Raw genomic sequence first — 24,254 nt, forward strand, 5'->3', positions numbered from 1 at the left:
TTTAAGCAGTGGTTACTGGTAAATGTTCAAACACCAACAATCAGAAGTATAAATATGTATTTGTACATAAGTTTATTGTCAATTTTACTGATAGAAAGATAGCATTATAGTATATAATTTCCAAACTATAAAAATGTACATGCAAAAAATCTGCACACAAATGTCTATTATCAAATGTATTCATAATTGTTAAAACTTAGAAGCAACCAAGATGTTCTTAAGTGGGTGAAAGGATTAATAAACTATGGTACATCCAGATGATGGAAGATGTGCTATCAAGCCATGAAAATCCATGAAGGAACCTTAAATGCATATTACTAAGTAAAAGAAGCTAATGTGAAAAGGTCACATACTATATGTTTCCAGCTATATAACACTCTAGGAAAGGCAAAACTACACAGACAGTAAAAATATCAGTGGTTAGCAGGCGATAGGAGGTAGAGAGAAATAGTGCACAGAGGATTTTTAGAACAGTGAACTATCCTATATCATATAGATAGATAGATAGATAGATAGATAGATAGATAGATAGATAGATATGCCTAAGCGATCATTAGGATAGGTCAACCGAATGCCGAATGACCGGCCGGTAGCTATGATGTGCACTGACCACCAGGGGGCATACACTCATTGCAGGAGCTGCCCCCTGTGGTCAGTGCCCTCCCATAGCCAACCTCCCGTGGTCCCTCCCCACAGCCAGCTGACTCTGATTGACTCTGATTGGCCTCAATTGCTGGCCAGGCCAAGGGACCCCACTCATGCACGAATTCGTGCACCAGGCCTCTAGTGATACTATAATGGTGAATACATGTCATTATACACTTATCAAAAACACATAGAAGGTACAACACCAGGAGTGAATCCTAATGTAAACTATGGATCTTTGGTGATAGTGATGTGTCAATGTAGGCTCATCATAACAAATATATCTCTGTGGTTGGGGATCTTGATAGTGTGTATGTGTGTGTGTGGTGGGGGGGATTGTGCATGCTTGGGGGAATATGATCTATGAGAACTCTCTATACTTTGTGCTAAATTTTCTGTGAACCTAAAACTACTCTAAAAAATAAAGTCTATTAAAAAACATATAGACCTGGCCAGTGTGGTTGCTCAGTGGTTTGAGCATTGTCCTGTACACCAAAACGTAGGGGGCTCAATTCCCTGTCAAGGCACACATCCTGGTTGTGGGTTCCTTCTCTGGTTGGGGCTCGGGCAAGAAGCAACCGAACAATGCTTCTCTCTCTCTCTCTCTAAAATAAAATTTTTAAAAAGTTAAAGAAATATATACACATATATAATACATATATAATACTCTTCATTGTTAATTTTATATAAATTAATTATAACATAATGCTTTTGTTGACTTTTTAGAAAATCTTGTATTCATTACTGACTTATGGTTTTAACTGATGACTGAATATATTTCTTTTTTTAAAAATATATTTTAATGATTTTTTACAGAGAGGAAGGGAGAGGGAAAGGAATACAGAGTTAGAAACATCGATGAGAGAGAAACATCGATTCAGCTGCCTCTTGCACGCTCCCTACTGGGGATGTGCCTGCAACCTAGGTACATGCCCTTGACCGGAATAGAACCTGGGACCCTTCAGTCCACAGGCTGACGCTCTATCCGCTGAGCCAAACCGGTTAGGGCCTGAATATATTTCTGACATAAATGTTGGTTGATTTCTTAGTTAAGGAGCAAAAGGAAGAGTGAAATATAGAGATGTATCTCAGAATTTCACAGGTTCATCAATGGCATGAGTGACTTCTTTGTTGAATTGGATATTTTTTATAATGGAAAAGTATTTCCTCATATTTATGTGTCACAATGTAATGACTACAGACACAACACCCATTTTAGTTTTATCTGCATTATTAACATTTCTCTACCACTTTCTTAAATCTATACAATCAATACATAAAGACATGATGTGTAGTGTTCACCTATTTTCACTCCATAAATACTCCATCATGGCCAATTTCAGGCTACCAATGAGATCTCACTGATCTGGGTCATAAATAACCCCAAGGGCATAGGTAATAGTAAAATGTGGTAAACAATTAGAATGCGATAGGTTTTGAGCATTACTTTTCTTTTATTGTAATTAATTTATTTTTACATTTATATAATTTAATTTTTACCAATGGCTATGTTTAAAACTAGTTCACAAAATGTAACAATTGGCTCTTGTCCACTGGTATGAGCCTGTTCTGCGACTGCACAGCCTGTAACGTTCTGCTAAGGTGAAGACAAGACAGCATGGCTATAAATGAAAAGTTGAATAGAATAGCTATCTGGTCCCTGAATGAATGGATTCTCCTATTCCTTCTTTATTAAAGTTCTCACTGAACTATTATTAGGTTATAATAGCATACTTCCCTCAAATACCTAAGTATTATTTAAAATAAAATCTGATTTTAAAGTGCTGGAATCATACATATATATAGTTTTATAATATAATAATATATTTAATATAATATATAATTAAATAGTATAATCCTATATAATAAAAGGGTAATATGCAAATTGATCCTAATGGCCAAACGACCAGAAACGAGCAGTCACCATGACGCACACTGACCACCAGGGGGCAGACGCTCAACACAGTAGCTGCCTCCTGGTGGTCAGTGCGCTCCACTCAGCCACAAACTGGGCTGATAGCTGCAAATGCAGCAGCAGTGGTGGTAGCCTCTCCTGCCTCCGTGGTAGCGCTAAGGATGTATGACTGACGGCTTAGGCCCAATCCCCCAGGGAACGGGCCTAAGCTGGCAGGTAGACATCCCCCGAGGAGTCCTGGACTGCGAGAGGGTGGAGGCTGGGCTGAGGGACCCCCCCAGCCTCTAGTTAACAATATAACATTTAATGACAGTATAATAGAATATACTTAATATGAGATGTAATTAATATATGTTTATATTATTTTATATATAACTAGAGGCCCAGTGCACGAAATTCGTGCACTCGGGGCAGGGTGGTGTTCCCCAGCCTGGCCTGTACCCTCTCACAGTGAGGGAGCCCCGCAATCAATCTCCCCAAAGAGGTAGGCTCCACCCACCCATCTGGGCTCCTCAAAGGATTGCCCCAAAGAGGTAGGCCGGAGCCAGGGGTCCCACCTCTGCACTGTGCACATAGCGTCAAGTCCCTACCCACCCATGTGCAACTCGCTGTGCACACAGCCCCACCCACCCGCGTGCGCCCGCTGCACATGCAGCCTCCTGGTGATGGATTGTTAGGGCGTGAGGGCATCATGGCGTGAGGGCATGACGACCACATAGGCTTTTATTAGTATAGATAATATATATAATATATAGTAGTGCCTTATAAAAGGGGGAGAGATCCCTGGCCCCTTCCCCCATGTGAGGACACAGTAAAAAGTCTCCACCTATGGACCAGAAAGAGGGCCTTCACAAGAACTCAACCGCACTAGCAACTTGATCTTGGACCTCCTAGCTTAAAGAATTGAAATAAATGTCTGTTGTTTATAAGTCACCCATTCAGTCATATTTAACTCATGTCCTTCCACTGCCACTTCCTCCGTGCACAGACACCCACCTCACTGCATCTGATTCCACAGCTGGGCTGCTCCCCACTGTGTGGACCTTCCCCATGTTTGCGCTCTGACTCCTTTCTCTGGACTACTGGTCAGTGTAGACACCTGCCTTATGTTGCCTCACCTAATGGCTTTAGAACTGAATTGTTTAGGAAGGGAAAAGAAAAGAGAAAAAGAGGAAAAGAAACTTCACTTTAACAAGCACACTACACTTTAAAAAAAAAAAATATATATATATATATATATATATATATATATATATACACATATATATATATTTTTTATTTTATTTTATTTTTTACTGATTTTTTACAGAGAGGAAGGGAGAGGGATAGAGAGTTAGAAACATCGATGAGAGAGAAACATCAATCAGCCGCCTCCTGCACACCCCCTACTGGGGATGTGCCCGCAACCAAGGTACATGCCCTTGACTGGAATCGAACCTGGGACCCTTCAGTCCGCAGGCCGATGCTCTATCCACTGAGCCAAACCAGTTAGGGCCACTTTATATTTTTTATTCACAGAATAAGTCTATATTCTTCCAAAGAGATTACTTTGAAAAAACCCCTAATTTGGATATATAGAAATACTGATAACATTAGTTGTATATAATACTTTATACATTATAAATAATTTTCTTTGCAACATTGTGAGATGAGTAGAATAGACATTCTCAATGTCCTAATTTTAGAAGTAAGGAAACTAAGACTTTACAGGCATTAATTATATATATATATATATGTATATCAGTAAATTCATAAATAGGAGATATGTTAAACTTAAGAGTAAATAAAATGGTAATTGTCCACAACCAGTACCATAAAAATGATTTATTCAATCACAAGAATAGCACATTGGTAAAGTAAAAATGGATAAGATATTTTTTCTAGAAAGCATGATTTGACTTTCTATTATTACACCAGGAAAGGAGACCAAAAACACAGATATGACTGTCTGGGCAACCATCAAATCAACAACCCATTATATTCTCTTGGCATATATTAGGAAAAGGGGATTTGAAAGGCATTGTGCCTATTTGGCATGTCCACACTTAGGAAAATTTGTATCTCCAAAGCCCATTTTGGAACATGAAAACATGGCTTGTTTGTTTTGTTCCCAGCCAAACAGAATGATCAAGTGACTAAAATAAGAAGTCAGCTGCTCTGGGCCCTAAAACAGGCAATTGCAGAAGCCCAAGGTGGAAGAAAGGATATTAGAAGTCAGGTTATGGGGGGATTAAATGAGATCCTGTATACAAAGCCCCCAGCAGAACACCTGGCTTCTATCAAGCCCTGGATCAGTAGGGGAAAAACAAATGAACTAAAATTTGTTTGACTGCATTTATCTTAGGAGGGAAATAAGTTCCCAGGGGCGCCAGGGTTGGGGGACCTGAGGCTGCGCCCCCTTGCCTGGCGGGGCTTGACAGGGGAACTGAGGCTGGGCTGGGGGGACCTGAGGCTGCACCAGGGGACCTGAGGCCACACCCCCTGCCTAGCACCAGGCCGGGGGACTTGAGGCTGTGCCCCCCTAACCAGTGGGGCTTGACAGGGGACCTGAGGCTGCGCCTCCTGCCCCAGTGCCGGGGCTGGGGAACCTGAGGCTGGGACCCCTTCCCAGCAGGGCTTGACTGGGGACCTGAGGCTGCACCCCCTGCCCACTGGGGCTTGACAGGGGTGGGGCTGTCCAGGTCTGGGTCTCGCACGATTTCAAGGCACATGCAGGTGGGTGGGAACTTGACTCTGGGTCCCGTGGCATGCCCCAGACTCTGATAGGAGGGAGATTTTCATATATATTTTACTAATTTTCTTTCATCTTTGACACTTATATTATAGAGAAAGGGAAAATAGCAAAATTAAAATATTTTCTCTAATTAATTCCCTTTTAATGTGCATGAATTTCATGCACCAGGCCACTAGTAGAGTTCTATAAATATACAGGCACCAAATAGGACTTATATTATTAGCACAGACCCCGAGTTAATGTCAAGCTTTTAAAGGATATTTATATAATAAAAGCCTAAGTGACCATTACGGCGGAACAACCGGAACAACCGGTCACTATGATGCACACTGACCACCAGGGGCAGACGCTCAATGCAGGTGCTGCCCGTGGTAGTCAGTGCACTCCCACAGAGGGAGCGGCCGCTCATCCAGAAGCTGGGCTCACAGCTGGCGAGCGCAGCGGCAGTGGTGGGAGCCTCTCTCACCTCCACGGCAGCACTAAGGAGCAGCAAGCTGAGCAGTAAGGAGCCTGCCACTAAGGATCAATGAGCCAAGTGGTAAGGAGCAAGCAGGTGGGAGGTAAGGAGCGAGGGATCCTGAATTGCGAGAGGATGTACTACTGCTGGCTTAGGCCCGATCCCCTGGGGTTCCCTGGGGGATCGGGCCTAAGTGGGCAGTTGGACATTCCCTGAGGGGTTCCAGACTGCAAGAGGGTGCAGGCCAGGCTGAGGGAACCTCCCTTCCAGTGCATGAATTTCATGCACTGGGCCTCTAGTTATTAATAAAACACATACCTAAATCTGAACTGACCAAAGTTTATTTCAGTGCTTTAAGGATATATTGTTAAGAAGGGTTATTCTTTTATTTCTTTTGTATGTGTGAGTTTGCTTTATGATAATAAATGAATACCTCAAAATATTGATGAGTATAACTGTATAAACAATTTGTATGAGATGAACTTCCTCCTCCATTCACTCTTTGTAAGCCATGTGCTATTATATCTCTACGCCTTTTCATCTCCTTCTGCTGGGTGAGTCCTCCTTCCTGTTATTTGCAGATAAACTCCTGCTCATGGGTCAAGATCTAGCTCACTTGTCATCTCTTTGATAAAACATTTTTTTCAAATCCTGCAGGAAAGACAAATCTTCCATCTTCTACTGGACTAAGTACAAATAAAAGCTAATGTTCATTATGAATTGACTGTGTGCCAATATTGTACTAAATGTAACGTCTATTACTTTTTAAAACCCACAACAATTCTATGAATGCGGGCTTATATTATCATTTTAAAGATGAGAAGATTGAGGTACAGGCAGATTAAGTAACTTATAAACTGAGTAAGTGGCAGAGATTTGAAGCCTGACAGTGTGAGTACCATCTTTAAGGACTTGGTATGTTGCCTTCTTTAGACAAATGGCTGTCCTGAATTAGCTGTTAGATTTCCTCTAAGACATCCTGGACTGGGGACCTTGACTGACAGCCCCAACTGCATCCACTCTAGATCCACCATAGCAGCTGCTCCTGGCCTATAGACAGGCAGACATGGGTACTAGTGTCAACCTACATCTACCCAGTGGGTGATTAGGTAATAGGTAACTTTTGTTTGGGGAATCCCTGTTGCTATTCATATGAATCCCCATTAAAATGGTCACATCCAGCTGCTCATAGAATAAGGCAGCCATCTGTTTGAAACTGTTTTGGTAGGTGAAAGATCAAGAAAAGGCTCCTAAATACAGCAAAATGTTGTATGTAGTAACACTAATATATTTAAAATAAGTCAACAGCAAATCACACACACAAAGGCATCTTTTGTATTAAGAAAGGAAGCATTGTAAAATAAGATGAATTTGGGTTGGCCTTTGAAAACTCTTCTTGCTTTTTTGTTTCTTTTTGTGGGCACGTGTGCACCCATGTGTATGTGTTTTTTCCACGAACTGACAAGCCATGTTGAGTTGTCTTGGTCCACTGCTTTCCCCCTTTTTGAGTCACTACATGGTGCTGCTATGTGTATACATTTTCATGTGTTTGTTCCTCATTATGAATTCTAGTTTTTTGCTAATTACATTTGACTTTCCTGTCTGTAAAAAAAAAAAAGAAAGAAAAAGAAAAACAAGAAAGAAAGAAAGAAAAAAGGCTGAGACTGTTTGAGAAATGGGCTGCAGTCCGTGGCTCTTCTTACCACCCCTTCCTTCCTGCTTTCTTTGCAGTGTCTGACTGCACCTTCCCGCCTGCTCATGCTCTCACCCCTTTATCCTTCACACATTTCTTCCAACAAGCGTTTTCATATCTAGTCATGTCTTAGTGTCTGCCTCTCAGAGGATAAAACAGAAAAAAATATGGGACATGATCCCTGCCTCAAATAACTCAGTCTCTCTGGAGAAAGGAATAAATTTCATATATATAATTCAATGTGATCATTCCATTTATTTCAGTAGTCTTAGGAATGCAGATAAGGAAAGACGTGTTCTGTCTGGAGTAGATGAGTGTATAGTAAGGAAAAGTGCAAGGAAGAGATGACTTTTAGATTGGATTCCAAAGCAATAGCTAGAGTGACTGAGATAAGGGTATTTCAGAAAGAGAGAATAACATTAATCAGCAATGACACAGGCGTATGAAAGTGTTTAGTATCTTGCCCAGTTCTGGGAAGTTGCCTCACTGCTATCACACTTAAAACAAAAACATAGATCAGCAAAGTATACTTTGTTCAAAACTGCAAGGGACCTGAAGTCACAGTCACCCCAAGAGCAAAGGAAGCCAGCCTCATCTCTCCTTTTCCACCCTCCCACATCCTCACGTCTATCTGTATGTATTGCACATAACATGTTCGAGGCACAGACAGGTTGTCAGAGGAAGATTCACAAATATGGTAGGACATAAAATGTTCTAAGAAAAACAGAAATCTACAGGAAAATAATTGGCTTTCTTGCCCCCACTATTTATTTCCTTTCTGAGAGACAAAAATTATATATACAAGTAAATAAAGTAAGAAGCACCAATCGGGGGTAAATTATATGAGGAGGCCAAGCTACTGTTAATATACTCTGTGATGAGTCTCTGTGGATCCAATCCAGCTGAAACACATAAAGGAAGGGGCATCCGTGGCAGAGACAATCCTGCATTTCCAGGGGAAAACTTGTAGCCTATTTATTATAGAAGGTATGCTAAGTGTTGAAAAGTTTGGAAATGCAGGAACACAAATGAGAAAAGACAAACCACCCATAATTGTATGGCACAGGGCAATATACACACATATATGCATGTGTGCATGTGTGTGTGTGTGTGTGTGTGTAGAATATCTATAATAATGAAACGTAATATGCTAATTAGACCAGAAAGCCAAATGACCTTCTGGACTTCATTCCGGACAAAGCTGCCACAGAGGGGGTTGAGGCAGAGGCAGTTAGGGGTGATGAGGCAGGCAGGCGAGCAGTTAGGGGCATCAGGCAGGCAGGCAAAGTGGTTAGGGACAATCAGGCAGGCAGGTGAGTGGTTATGGGTAATCAGGCAGGCAGGGAAGTGGTTAGGAGTGATCAGGCATGCAGAGTGGTTAGGGGCGATCAGGCAGGCAGGCAGGCGAGTGGTTAGGAGCCAGGAGTCCCGGATTGCAAGAGGGATGTCTGAATGCAGATTTGGGATTGGGCCTAAACCAGCAGTCGGATATCCCCCAAGGGGTCCCGGATTGTGAGAGTGTGCAGGCCGGGCTGAAGGCCCCCCCACCCCGTGCACGAATTTCATGTACTGGGCCTCTAGTATTTGAAATAAAAAGGCTAACATAGCATGGAACATTTTATAAACAGCTAGAGAATTTCTTCTGCTTGATTTCGGCAATGTTTTCCTTTTCTAATTCTCTGCTCTTTCTTTCTTTCCCTGACTTTTTATCTTATAATCCTTCTCTTAAATCTCCACTCATTCAACTTTGTCTTCCAACATGGCAAGATGGTTATTCCCTAGTCTCCACTACTGCCCATGCACTGGTAGCTTCCTTAACAACTGCCCTTGTAACCCCCAGACCTATGTTTTCTAAGTAACATCTCAACTTGAATATCTCACATGTCACTCATAGTCATTCTATCAAAAACTGAACTCAATTCATGACATGATTCTCAAACCAATTTCTACTAAAGCTTTCCCTTGGTTTTTAGAAACTGTTGGTTAGATACTGAAGCCAGGAGACTATTATTCTTGCCTTCTTTCCCTTTCTCACTTCTAATGTCCATTGGTCACTAAGTATGATCTTTTCTATGTGCCACCATCTCTCCCATTGTTTCATCCTCTCCAATACATTTGACATGGCCTTTGTAAGGGGCTCTCATCATCTCTCACCTGTACTGTTGCAGTGAGTCCTTAATTTGTCTCCTTCCACTACATCCACCCAGGTCTACATCAAAGACTTAATAAAAAATAAAAAGTGAATATAAGAATAGACTATTTTTTCAAGAAATTTTGCAGAGCCCTAACTGGTTTGACTCAGTGGATAGAGCATCGGCCCACGGACTGAAGGATCCCAGGTTCGATTCTGGTCAAGGGCATGTACCTTGGTTGCGGGCACATCCCCAGTAGGAGGTGTGCAGGAGGCAGCTGATTGGTGTTTCTCTCTCATCGATGTTTCTAAGTCTCTATCCCTCTCCCTTCCTCTCTGTAAAAAAAATCAATAAAATATATTTTTTTAAAAAAAGAAATTTGCAGAGCAGGAAAGATAGAAACATTTAAGAATATCAAAAGGAGACTGGGTTAAGGCAAAGTTGTTCTTTAATGTAAAGAAATTCAAAGAATATTTGTCAACAGCAAGGAAAAGAGTTGTCTTTTATTGCCTACACTGTAAGAGAGGGTAAACAGGCTAAGTTTCCCACGAATGTGGGAGGAAATGAGATCCTATAAAAACCCTTAGGACCTCAAGGAAAGGAACCCAGAAGAGGTAAAACATCTATAGTTGAGGCCAATATAGAGGGACAGTGAAGGAGTTTACACTTTTGAATTCTCAGTTACGTCACCTGCTAAAGGTGAAAGAAAGAAGGGAAAGGGAGACCTTTGAAAAGATAGGTAAAAGCTTGTGACACCTTGATCTTGAATACTGGTGAATGAAATTGAGTAGGGTTAAGCAATTATTTGTCGACATGTTCACCATTGCCAACCACACTTAGCAAATGCCTGGAACAAAGAGGCCCTCAGTAAACATCAGAGAGGTTAGGCACCACCGTGTTAGAAACCAGGTCTTAGTCATACAGCGAGCACTGTGCCTAGTCATTGTAGAAACTCAAGAGTCAAAAATATAAATTGGTCTACAGGAAATCGCATAAAAACATCGTTAGCCACATTCTTCAAAACTGGAAACTTCTCAGTTTTCCCCTTTAAGTTGAACATTATCAGAAAGAAACAAAGATAATTCATGTAATCTCAGAGATTTGTTAATTCTTAGGAAATATTTAAATCATTAAAAATTAGATAGCCTCCTTACGCTTACTACCAGATTGTGCAGTGAAAATAAATGCTAGAATTATGAATCATAAAGCCATAAACATTCTTCAGTTCTCAAGAATGACAACAAAATAGTCATTATATTTTAATTACCCAAGAGAGGAAACAAAATTAATCTCCTTTAGAAAACAAATAAAGAAGGCTTCTAATAAATTCTCAGTAAATATATGCTATGTCACCTTGAAGTGACCTACAGAAACAGTTAGTTCTACCTTAACTCTGTCTGTGCGGCTGTTGAAAAGTCCAATCCGTCTAATGGTGCTGAGGATGGGGTCAGTGGAGTCATCGATCATGTTGTGAGTGGTCACTGGAGGCAAAGACTGTCGCTGAAGTAATGGGAGAAAATGTCAATTATGGAAAGAACTAATGCGTGACTAATTGCAACAATAGGTCATTGGCAACATGTCATACAACCTTCCTCCAGTCTTTTGAGACGACACTAATGAGGATGACTAAGTTTTGTGTGTTTCAGTGGAGGAAAATGGGTTCAAGCACGGCCTTTGTATATGGTGAACACATGCTACTTTTGTTTTTCACCTGCAGCCACTATACAAAAGGCCAAGACATCTTGCCTGCTCCTGGGACTTACTTGAAATATGAATGTCCTGAAATCTTGCCTTGAGAGGAGCTCCTCTATTTTTATTTTATTTTATTTTTCTTTATTGATTAGGAGCTCCTCTTTTAAATCCTTTAGTGGGGCTGTCCTCCAGTATCTGATCCCTCGCTATTATGACAAGAGTTTGCTGTACGCCTAACACAACACTTACCTTTTCTTCTTTGCAATAGTTCTACTTGTCTGAGAAACATTCATGTTTTCTCTACTGCAACTCAAAATTCTATGCTTTTTGAAAAAATTAGGTTTTTATTGTCATTGCACATACACTTCTTTTCAATTGGACACAATGGTTCCAAATTATTATTATTATTATTATTATTATTATTATTATTACCCAGGGAGAGTGCAAACACAGTCCCTCTCTACCACAAATTATGCAGTTGAGTTTTCTACATTTGGGGACATCACAGGGGTCAGCACAGCCAGAATGCAATGGGTGAGCCTTGCCCTGGGAAACTACCCTTGGGATCATGGCATCTTCCCTGCTAAGTAAATATCAAATATAATTTTAAATTGGATACAAGAAAAGCCCTGTGTCCAATCTCTCTTATGAACCACTCATAAAAGAGAATACAAAGTTGACATTTTGGTGGATACAGAAGAATGACTTTCTAGTCCTTGAGTTTAAAAATTTCCCAAATTAGCCCATTTCAATAAATTAAAATACATTGATTTTAACATTGGGAAGTGGTAGGCACTTTTTTATTTACTACCTGAGTTGAAAAGATGGCTCTTTTCATTATTGTTAGATCATCTCGATCCAAAATATTGTTCATATCAGGAATTTCTCCTCTGTGGGAAAAACAATGTTAATAATAAAAATAAAAACAACTGGCACTAATTCGGTGCTCTTTTGTGTCAGATACTGTTCTAAGCACTTTAAAAATAAAAGTAAATATAGTTTCCAGATAAAGCTCACAGATAAATTCCTAAAGTGTGAAGAAGCTTGGTAAAGATAGCATTGCTCCAGCCAGGTGGCTCAGACAGTTGGAGTGTTGGGGCTCATACAGGAGGCAACCAATTCTTGCTTCACACTTCAATATTCTCTCTCTCTCTCTCTCTCTCTCTCTCTCTCTCTCTCTCTCTCTCTCCCCCTCTCTCTCTCCCTTCCTCCTTTCCTCTCTAAAATCAATAAGCATATCCTCAGGTGAGGATTTTAAAAATAGCATAAAAAATCAAAATTGATTTTTTATAGCATTCATGTTCACCATCAGGGGACACTCTCATTGTTTTGCCCATTTCTGAGTACTACATTCTAGAGTGGCCATAACTTGTCCATCTATAAGTTGATACTTTTACTGGTAAAGAGAAATGATGTTCACCTACTACCATGGGTCAGGAGACAACATAGTTTTCTCTTCAAATCACAGAAAAATCATGTATTTTAGTATTATTATTATTATTATTAGGTTATAATACATTTAAATTTGATATTGTTATTTAGTCTTTATTATATCTGTAAATTACATATCTTATTTATTATTTATTAAATAAACACATACTCAGTAATATTAATATGTTAATTAATATTCATTAATATGTTTGGTTAATAAATAAATCTTGATTTAATATGTCAATAATTAATATATTAAGCCAATATATACTTTGACTTAAAATCTCATGAACTCTTAGCTTCAGATTGGCATACTAACATTTCATAAGATTTTCATTGAGTTAGAACCTATTTGCATATATAAATATGTTCTCATTTGTAAAACCTGTTTATAAGTGTTTTTCAGGTGAAGGATAAAAGAAAACCTACTGATATGATGTCACACATTTTCAAAGGTTATTAATTCCTTTATATTCAGAACAACATAAATGTATTATACCACTGAAACTGTTAAGATGGAATGTGACATCCAAATGTTTGTGGTGGTACGTGTTCCAAACACCTACCTTAATAAGGCATCATAGAGTTTCTTTCCAAACTTTTCCTTCACAGAATGTGCAATGTCCCTGATTGGGGAAAAAAAATCTATAATTAAACAGTGTCACAATTTTACATCTTTATTCATCATGATAACGCTGTTGTTAGTGCATTGTTAAAATTACAGTTCTCTTTTGCATAGACTCCTCTATTATCTTCATATTTGCCAATTTGGCTTGAGTTAAAACCTCCAGAGCTGAGGCAGCAGAGCCCTGACCAGCCCACATTGTTTAACTTTTTTTTTTGCTTGATGATATTCAGGGTAGGGCTGAGGGCTGGGAGGGGGAGTGGATGCAGGTATAGATGTAACAAGATTGGGAATGTGTTGATAATTGTTGAATATAGGCTATCGGCACATAAGAGGTCATTATACTAATTTGTTTACTTTGCCATGTTTTTATTTGCATAATAATTTTTAAAAAATTCAACCCATCTTTAAAGAGTTCTACAGAGGCTTTATCCTTCTATGGTAGCCTATTCCAAAATTTTTATTGTAACCTGGTTGTATAGCCATTACCTAATCTAGCATCATAGCCCAATGAGAAGATAACCAAGTAGTATTTATGCTATAATAATCTTAAGGAAAAAATAGTTCAGGAATATATATCAGAAATCATGCACATAAAAATAACCCTTTGCAGTTTTTGCTTGAGAACATTTACAAGACGTGAGATTACCATAGCTGCTTTCGCACTGCCTGGCCTTTCAGGGTTTCCACATTGAAATTGTTTGTCTTGGCAGGCATAATGAAAAACACCACCACTGTGACGTCACTTTTATGCATCTAAGGAGGGATCAGAAAACATAACAGAGTCAATGACCAAAGATGAAATAAAACGTGTGACAGACGGACCTTCCATTTTGAACAAACAGTGTTTAAAAATATCTTTAGGCAAAAAGAATACTTTTTGTGATTCACAGAAAAATTGTACCCACCTTCCTAAGGCTTTTTCAGAAAATGTATTTTAAATTGGGCTTTCAATAGATGTTTGTTGATTAAAAATTTTAAAATTCAGACAAAATATTTTCATGGCACGAATCACCTAAAATACCTAGCAATTGATATTGTTATCACAATCTTCTCTGTAGTTAAGAAAGTAATACAAATTTGAGCTAATACTAAAGGGTCAAAATTCGCTCTTTAAAATTTAAGATTGGAAACTTAATGAGGATTTAGTTTTGGTTTATTCTATTTTTTCCCTTTAGCTTATATACACTGATTTACACAAAAGATTATTTACATTTTTTGTCAAGTTTCTTGATTCTCATGATATCACAGTTTGGTTTTTTAGCACTAAGGTAAAGAAGCAAGCATAGGCTCAGCAATTTTGTTGATGCAGGCACTGTGCTGGATGCTTTAAATGCATAATTCAACCCAATCCTTGAATCGCTGTGCATAATAGATGTCACTCTTCTTGTTTTACTGACATCAGAAGAGAGGCATGGAGGTTCCATACAGACATCTGACCTCCTATAACAGATTAGTGGCAAAACTGAGATTAAAACTGGAGTTTAAGACTCTAAAATCTGTGGGATTTTTTCCCCTCTTCCCACAAATATTATTGGCCTAGCATCTCTCTCAGAAGGAAATGAAATATCAAATGGCCATGGGAATGAAAGCATAAACTCAAACCATGAACAGATGAACGCCCATATGATCTAGAAATGACTATCTCCTGAGTGCAGGGCATTTTACCATCTAATCTGCCACCTCGCACTCTAGGGCCTGACAATCTATTCAAAAGTCTATGGAAATCTTAGCTATTGTAAATTGTGCAGCTATGAACATAGGGATGCATATATCCTTTCTTATTGGTGTTTCTAGTTTCTTGGGATATATTCCTAGATGTGGGGTTACTGGGTCAAATGGGAGTTCCATTTTTAATTTTTTGAGGAAACTCCATACTGTCTTCCATAGTGGCTGCACCAGTCTGCATTCCCACCAGCAGTGCACAAGGGTTCCTTTTTCTCCACATCCTCTCCAGCACTTGTCCTTTGTTGATTTGTTGATGATAGCCTGACAGGTGTGAGATGGTACCTCATTGTTGTTTTGATTTGCATCTCTCGGATGATTAGTGACTTTGAGCATCTTTTCATATTTCTCTTGGCCTTCTGTATGTCCTCTTTCAAAAACTGTCTATTTAGGTCCTTTGCCCATTTTTTGACTGGATTGTTTATCTTCCTTTTGTTAAGTAGTATGAATTCCCTATAAATGTTGGAGATTAAACCCTTATCAGTGATAACATTGGCAAATATGTTCTCCCATGCAATGGGCTTTCTTGTTGTTTTGTTGGTGGTTTCTTTTGCTGTACAGAAGCTTTTTATTTCATAGCAGCACAATTTACAATAGCTAAGATTTGGAAACAGCCTAAGTGCCCATCAGCAGATGAGTGGATTAAAAAACTGTGGTACATCTACACAATGGAATACTATGCTGCAGTAAAAAAGAAGGAATTCTTATCATTTGCAACAGCATGGATGGAACTGGAGAGCATTATGCTAAGCGAAATAAGCCAGTCAGAGAAAGATAAACATCACATGATCTCACTCATTTGTGGAATATAGTGAACATCATAAACTGATGAACAAAAATAGATACAGAGACAAAGAAGCATTGAACAAAGTGTCAAACTTCAGCAGGAAGGCAAGGGAGGGTTAGGAGGGGGTAAGAGATCAACCAAATCAACCAAATGACTTGTATTCATGGGCACAGGCACTAGCGAGGTGAGGGCATATGGCGGGGAACGAGGCAGGGGGGGGGATGTCCGGGGGGAGAGGGCAGGGAGAAGTCAATAGGGGAAAAAGGAGACATATGTTCTACTATTCGCAATACTTTAAACAATAAAAAAGAAAAAAAAGGTCTATGGAAGCCATAGCACAGGAAACATGATATAACATTGTAGAGCTTCCTTACCCTCAGCAGGAAATTGAGCCTGGATAAGGACTCTAGGAAGATGTCAGCTCCTTTGTTTGAAAACTCATACCTCCCAGCAATGAAAAAGAACAAAGTTTTTTCAAGATCAAAGTCCAGATGACTAAAACAAAACAAAACAGTTTCAAATGAAAGAAAGCACCAGCAACAAAATGTACACAGGAATCCTGTTAAAGTACAAAGGGGATGGGAAAGATAAACAGTACTGTAACAACGCCGTTTTCTCTATACCAGAGCTCCCTGACATTGCACCCTAATTGTTTTCAAGAAAGAAAAACACATACCCGTAAAAATGACCCCGAACAAATTCTTGTATCCTAGCCTTGTACATTGCATGTAGATTTTGAAACTCATGCATTGCTGAAAATTTCTTAACATTCAAGCCATTTGGAGTAACTACATCTGGAAAAGCAAAAATAAAATAGTTATGAAAATGTTCTTTTGAGAGAGGATATCATTGTAGAAAAACAGTTTATTTAAATTTATATAAAGTTTGATTCTATTAACATTTCCAGGTTATGACTATCATAGAAATGAAAATTCATAAATGTTCACAATAAATTGTAGAAATAGGAAACGAGGAGTGCATGACCAAAATAACATTGGTTCAATGACATAGCAGAGTTAAAAGCAATAATGATGATTGTTATAGTTTCATTGCTTACTATGCACCAGGCACGGCTCGCAATGCTTCACAATGTAACTCATTAAATCCTTGTAACAACCAATGGAGTTGGTGCTCTCATTTGCATTTCCAGTGGCAAAAACATTTTTTTCCCCTCTACTGTTTTATGCTTTTTTTTTGTTTGTTTGAACCAAAGTTCTCATGCTCTCTTGTCATTTGGAATGGAAAGATCAGTGACAAACTGAGGGGTCAACATTACCAGGCTTTCTCTTCAGCATGTGTTCTGCCTCTATTGCTGTTATTTCAGAAACTGTGGTGAACACGTGCGCACAATGGACAGAGGCCCGCTCCATGCAGTACCGGTGGTAGATCTGCCTTTCCCCGGCCTCTTTGTCTATGTCAAACTGTTCGAAACAAAACACAAGCACACGTCCATTCGCGTACACTGATTCTTCCACACAAGCAAAACAAAGTCACATATTTTTCATATTGTGTTCCCCAAAAGCCGTGTGAAATTTTATGCCCACTAAAAGGTAACGAACATTTGTGTTTAATCCCATTACTAAGTGCAGAGCTACTTATGCTTACACAGATGTTGCTTACTTCATTTCTGCTTCAAAACTGCTATGTAAACCTCTGAGTAAATGACATTTCCACTTTGTTATAATCACATAGAAATCTTGATTTTCTTTGGCATTTCAATTATACTTGTACTTATCCCACATTTTATAAATACTGAGCTAATTTCTTTCCCCAAGGTCCTTATCATGTTTTTGCCCATAAACAATGAAGTAAAGCTGACATTAAACTTGATACAAAAATTATTATTATCCTTAACTCACTGAAAAGGAAGCCTGACAATGAAAAGACAAATGTTTTTCCATGACTATTGTAGTCCTACCACTATATAATTTCAAGGGTGTATAGTTATATTAATTAGATAGTGTGATAGATTGTGTAATCATTCTATCAAGCCAGTCAGAATATTCATTATTCTGGGTATCTTAACTTAAAAATATACGCACAATAAGCCAAACCCCCACAATTAAATAACTGGCAACAGTTGCAGGCTTTTGCCATTTGGCTTAGTTACTGAATATTATTTCTAATATAGTTGCATATGAAAGTAGCAGTGTCTAAGAGAAGAAGCTATATAGTTTCTGGCCTTGTATCAGCAATGCACTTTTCATATTAGAAGCTTTTCAACACTATGCATCAGACATTCTTCTAAGCAGGACATCATATTTAATCCTCTTAAACCACTGAGACACTTATTTTGTCTTCATTTTATAGAGGAGGGATCGAAATTTCTAAAGTTTAAAGAACTTGCTCAATGTAATATTCATATCTTAGCAGAGTCCTGTTGATCCAAATCAGTGTAACTGCAAACTTGTGCTCTCACCTGCTTTTATACCATTTAGTCTCTAACTCAATCAACAAGTCAATCCCAGTAATTACTGTACCAGAGAGAGGAAAATACTAAAAAAAGATTTATTAGATGTTTCTAAAGATTAGAACAAGATAATTTTAGAATAGTCTCTCTTGACTGTAATATTTACAAACATCTCTCTGAAATGGTTTGAACCTAGGTTCTCTCTATATGGTATCCTTGAATCAGCAGAAGTTTTTCTTAAAAGCTTTTTATGGCTCGTCTTATTTATTCAACCAATCTCTCATTCAACCAATATTTGTGGAATAATTTATGTGTTTCTGTTACCTTCAAAGAGCCTATAACTTAGTGAGCAAATGAGTAAAAATCAGGCTGAAATGAGTAAGTGCCTGAGTAAGGTATAAGATCAGAATAGGATAGGAAAAGTATCTCATCCTATATAATAAAACCCTACTATGCAAATCGACTGGACAGCAGAATGACTGGACACTATGACATACACTGACCACCAGGGGGCAGACACTCAACACAGGAGCTGTCCCCTGGTGGTCAGTGTGCTCCCACAGGGGGAGCGCTGCTCAGCCAGAAGCCGGGCTCATGGATGGCGAGTGCAGCGGCAGTGGAGGGAGACTCTCCTGTCTCCACTTCAGGCAGGTGGTGAGGGGCGAGGGGATCCGGACTGCGAGAGGGGTATCTGACTGCTGGCTTAGGCCTGATCCCAGGTTGGGGTGGGGGGGGTGGGGATAGGGCCTAAGCTGGCAGGTGGACATCCCCTGAGGGATCTTGGACTATGAGAGGGAGCAGGCCAGGCTGAGGGACCCCCACCCCCAGTGCACGAATTTCATGCATCAGGCCTCTAGTACTATATAAGTGTTCATATTATCAATATCACCTCTAGAATGTAAGATTTTTAGGGATAAGAACCATGAGTTATGCATAAAATAGCATTTGGACATGAAAATTTAATTTGGGGAAAGATTAGTTTAGGCTGAAAAATTAACTGCCCTAACAAACAAGTATACTAAGTCAAATGAAATTTGCAGAAAATAGCAAAATGTATGGTGTGACTGTGGCATTGGGTGTAGAATGTAGGAGACATAGTAGGGTGACATCCTGGTAGGATATAATAGGGCCAGGCCCCAGAATTCCCTGAAGACAAGACTAGAAATTTAGCCTTTGTCCTGTATACAATGGCAAGACTGAATGGGCTTGTTTAGAGATATGGTAAAGAGCGCCTATGTTTAAGAAAAATAATTCTGGAAAAGTATGTTTCCTATCTCACTGAGCTTTTGTAAAGAGCAAATGAGGTAACAAGTCAAATATTTATAAAAGTTCCTCACACATAGAAAGTGCTCAAGAACTTTAACTATTGTTATTATTCATTGTTGTTGTTAGGAATAATATGATTTCATATATGGGGCAGTGTTTAATATTTTGACATGTAGAGATGGGATGATAGGTTTTCTAAGTGAGCAGACCAAGTACGCAAAGGTGAAGACAGGCACTTGTGGATGTTTCTGTCTTTTCCCGGCCCTGTGGGGCCCCTTATCTTTTAGGCCTGTAGTATGTATGCCTGGTCACACCCATAGGCTTCACAGCAACCCTATCTATTTATACTGTCTACTTTCCCCCATATTCATGACAGCATGTTAAAATCTCTGTCTGGTCATTCCAACATCTAAAACATATCTGGGCCTGGTTCCTTTGACAGTGGAACTTCCTTCCCTGTGTTTTTTTTTTTTTTATATCTTATAGCCTTTTGTTGTATTCTAGATAATGTGTATAAAAGAACAAAGAATGAGGTATAAGGTTACAGTGGAGGGTAACCTTATCATTGAAGTTCACTAGTTTAAAACTTGGTCAGAGGAGAGAGTTAAAATCCATGAGACCATTGTGTACCAGTTGGCTTCCTTCACAATTTTCTAATCCCAAACAGCAATGTCCTCATTTCTATCAAGGAAATTCTGTTGCTATTAAAAAAAAGAGAAGCCAAAACCTAAAAAACTTCTTTAAAAGCATTAGTTGTCTAGCTATTTTATTTCGTTGAATGTATTGAGGTGACATTGGTTAATAAAATTATATAGGTTTCAGGTGTACAATTCTATAATACATCCTCTGTATGTTATATTGTGTGTTCACCACCCCAAGTCAACCTCCTGCCATCACCATTTATCCTCCTTTCACCCTCTCCAACCTCCCCCAACTCCTTCTTAGTTATCTAGCTATTTTAGTGGAGGGAAAAGTTGATGGACTAATAAGAATAAATTTAAAAATATCTTGAAGAGTCTCAGAAATTCATACGCTGGCTAGAATGGTTGGAATGCTCTTTCAGCTAATAAATTTAACTAAAAACTTAAACCAACTTCAAAATCTTTGTGAATTGGCTAGTAACAAAAAATGTTTTCAGTTATCAATTACTATTTGAGTAAGTAGTTTTATCTTTCTGGTTTTAGAGAAGTTGAATACTTTTATTTTTCTTCTCATTTCCCCACTCCTACCCCATGTTCATCTGCCTGAGCCAGAACTTACTGAGGCAGATCTTGGGTCTTGTTTCAAAGACTAAATTCTGACTCATTTCTTAAGTTGAACTTTTAAAAACTTTCCATGTATAGAATTTGGTAATTTTTTTTATGTATCACCCAAATTCTAAACCCAATGTGAGCATGGGGAGAGGGTCTATTATGGAAAATTATTATAGGGTGTGCTTTTTCTGTAAGAAATGGTTATGAATTTAACTCAAAATCTAGTTCTTGACTACTTGTTGTTTACCAGTGACCCTGCTGGGCAGGGCATTTTGCTAGAAAAATGGACTGGGGTCTTACTTCAACCAGTGAGGGGCTTTAAGTTGGGGAATATATAATCCTATTTGAAGATAGTATGATATAAATACTGACCTTTATCAAGAGGATAAAGTTGTTATATATAACTATATATACTACCATGCATTTGTCCCTTAAAAAAAAACAATAGCTGAAGTATATTCTTAGTTGTTTTCCTTAATTACTATATAATGCTCTTAAGAATTCTACAGTAAAATATTTGATATGCCTCTCTAACATTTTCTCTTTCACAAAAATCAAAGTCTGCCCTTCTCCAGGAAACATGGTTGGTGAGCTTACCACAGATCACTGGTTTGCCCTTATTAGTCTATCAACATCATATGCCATTAAAAAATTTCCCAGCTCTCCTGACTTTCTGAGTCCTGTGGTGACTTTATTTTAAATGTACATCTTTTGTTTACAGTTAGAGACCTTTGGAGTAGGTTGACCTTTTTATAGGTCAACTCTCTTTAGGATCATTCATTGCTTTGCAAATGTTTAAGTTTGTCAGAAAAAAAAAACACTTTTCTGCATTCAATGTCCAAGTGTCTTTGAGATAGTAGTATAACTTGTCACAACCATTTATGTACCAGAAACCCGGTGAATGAGGTTTGTGCATGGGGGGGGGGGGTTCCCCAGACCGGCCTACACCCTCTCGCAGTCCAGGACCTCTTGGGGGATGTCTGCCTGCCAGCAGTCAGACATCCCTCAGACATCCCTCCACAGTCCAGAGCTCTCGCAGTCCAAGACCCCTGCTCCTTACCATCTGCCTGCAGTGGAGGTGGGAAAGGCTCCCGCCACTGCCTCTGCATTTGCCAGACATGAGCCTGGCTTCTGGCTGAGCAGCGCTCGCCCTGTGGGAGTAACACTGACCACCAGGGAGCAGCTCCTGTGTTGAGCGTCTGCCTCCTGGTGGTCAGTGTGCCTCATAGCGACCAGTTGTTCCGCCGTTCAGTCAATTTGCTTGTTACACTTTTATTATATAGGATTACACACAGACACACACACCCACTATTTCATAGAATCCTAGCACTTTTTTAAAACTGGAAAGTCTTTAGAAATCAACTTTCCGACACACTCATTTTCCTGACAGTAAAACAGAACCTCTAAGATAGTAAATTGATTTGATTGGCAATAGAGAAACCAAATCTACAACCCCCCTGACTTAGTGGTACGCACATGCCTTGTTGATACTATTGGCAGATGATGTAAAAGGCATACTTTAATCTGATTTAACTGGTGGGAAATAGAAGGAAGAAGTCAAAACAAAGACCTTGGGTCATAGAATCGAGCAGTCTTCTCAAATGAGCAGACATAACTGGTCACCAAGGACCCCATCCCTGTTTTTAATACCTTCCGTCTTATTTGACCCTGATAAAAACCCCACCTATGCATTGCAGAGTTACAGGAGAAATCTCACCATTTTTTCACTTGGGAGGTAGAGGAAGGAAGGCTCATGGTGCAAGCTGTATGTCTGGAATCCTGGCTCTCTACCTGCCACTCAGAGCTGTGTGCGATACAGGATCCTGGCAGCATTTCCCAAGCTCCAAGGTAGTCAGGAGCCCAACCTGTGTCCACAGTCTTACCTCCCCACCCCCACGCCTTTGAATCTTGGATCCATTGCTCCAAAGTAGACACACAGCGCCTCTCTGTCAAAGGGGCGGCTTTGGCATGCATATTGATTAGTTGAAAGGGCATTGCTGCCATCTGGCTGGCAGATGAAATGTCAAGATCAATACTTCTCATCCTTCAGCTTCCAGGATGAGAAAACAGGTGGTGAGGGGGAAGGTAGTAGGACTCTTTACCGACTATTTACCTCATCAAGATGGTTGTAGAAATCGATGTTTGCGGCGCAGAGATACCTCCCAAGCAGTGTGGCGTGAGTGGTAAAAATTGTAGCGATAGGAAGTTTCCGGGCTCGAGAAAGGATCAGTCCGGTTCCGGCCTGCCATTCGTGGAATTGGGTAATGACGTGTTTACCGTCTGCATGGTCTGTCACCTACATCAGGAAGGAAGCATTTAGAAAAGCTGTCGGTGAAAGTTGATCTTGCTCATGGCCCACAGCATTAGGAAAGTTATCGTGCCTGTAAGTTTTAGCTCAATCTGAAGGGATCTATATATGCAGCAGGTAGATTTAGCAAGAGTGTTTTCTAGGATTCAGTGGCATAAAGCCCAGCGATCCTCACACTTAGCCTACCTTCCTCAGGTCACCTGGAAGGCTTGTTAAGCACTGACAACTGGGTCTCATCCCCAGGTAATCTAATTCAATGATTCTGGGCTGGAAGGCAATAATTTTCATTTCTTACAAGTTCTCAAGTGATGCTGCTACTGATGGTCCAGGAAATTCTCTTATTTTATTTTTTATTGATTTCAGAGAGGGAGAGAGAGAGATAGAAACATTAATGATGGGAGAGAATCATTGATCCACTGCCTCCTGTATGCCTCCTACTGGAGATCTAGTCGGCAACCCAGGCATGTGCCCTGACAGGGAATGGAACCATGTCCTCTTGGTTCATAGGTCCATGCTCAACCACTGAGCCACACTAGCTGGTCCGGGAAATACTCTTTGAGAACCACTGACTTAAGCTAAAACCTTTGTATTTGCAAGTATCTGCTCTTGCCCTGGCCAGTGCTGTTTCGTGGTTAGAGCATTGGCCCTCGACCTTCTGGCTCTGGTCAGCACCTCTGGAAGGCAACCAATCAGCATGTCTATCTTTTCTCTCTCTCTCTCTCTCTCTCTCTCTCTCTCTCTCTCTCTCTTCCCCTCTCAGTTTCTTTCCCTTCCCTCCCTTCCACTCTCTTTAAAAAGTCAATGGAAAAATTATCCTCCAGAGAGAATTAACAAAAATAAAAATAAAGTATCTGCTCTTCACAAAGGTTTTCACAGGTATGAACAGCACAGATCAATGGTGCAGCAGAAGCAGGCGACAGCAGAAACAGGACTTGCCCAGAAAAGCCTTGGGGTTTTTTCAGTGTCTTTGTTTACCCTTTGAACAAAAAGACAATCTCTGTTCCTGCAACTGCTTTACTTTAGAGGAAGTTGAGCTCTTACTTTCTTGCTTCTCTCTCTTGTATTCCCTTTAACAGAAGGATGACAGCAGATACATGCACATGGGCACACACGCACACTTGAGGCTGATTTCCGCCCTAGGGGCAGTGGCTCGGGGAGGCAGTTTGCAGACAAAGACACTA

The 24,254-nt window shown here is 39.7% G+C and overlaps 1 protein-coding gene and 1 non-coding gene across 2 annotated transcripts in view; both read right to left on the minus strand.

Annotated features, from left to right (window-relative positions):
- The window catches only part of GYS2 (glycogen synthase 2), a 47,668-nt gene that overhangs the window by 10,250 nt on the left and 13,164 nt on the right, over positions 1 to 24,254 (minus strand). Inside the window, exons 4-11 of the mRNA XM_059682348.1 lie at positions 22,879 to 23,061; positions 17,113 to 17,257; positions 16,513 to 16,630; positions 16,211 to 16,331; positions 13,974 to 14,080; positions 13,266 to 13,325; positions 12,080 to 12,158; positions 10,963 to 11,076 (exon numbers count right to left, since the gene is read on the minus strand). Of these exons, the coding sequence (XP_059538331.1) occupies positions 10,963 to 11,076; positions 12,080 to 12,158; positions 13,266 to 13,325; positions 13,974 to 14,080; positions 16,211 to 16,331; positions 16,513 to 16,630; positions 17,113 to 17,257; positions 22,879 to 23,061 (927 nt within the window). The remainder of the gene's footprint in view (positions 1 to 10,962; positions 11,077 to 12,079; positions 12,159 to 13,265; positions 13,326 to 13,973; positions 14,081 to 16,210; positions 16,332 to 16,512; positions 16,631 to 17,112; positions 17,258 to 22,878; positions 23,062 to 24,254) is intronic.
- On the minus strand, positions 11,701 to 11,863 carry LOC132229040 (U1 spliceosomal RNA). Its single transcript, XR_009451613.1, has one exon. It is a non-coding gene; the product is annotated as a U1 spliceosomal RNA (small nuclear RNA).

Source organism: Myotis daubentonii, chromosome 2, assembly GCF_963259705.1.
Source record: "Myotis daubentonii chromosome 2, mMyoDau2.1, whole genome shotgun sequence".
In the NCBI taxonomy this organism is placed as follows: domain Eukaryota; kingdom Metazoa; phylum Chordata; class Mammalia; order Chiroptera; family Vespertilionidae; genus Myotis; species Myotis daubentonii.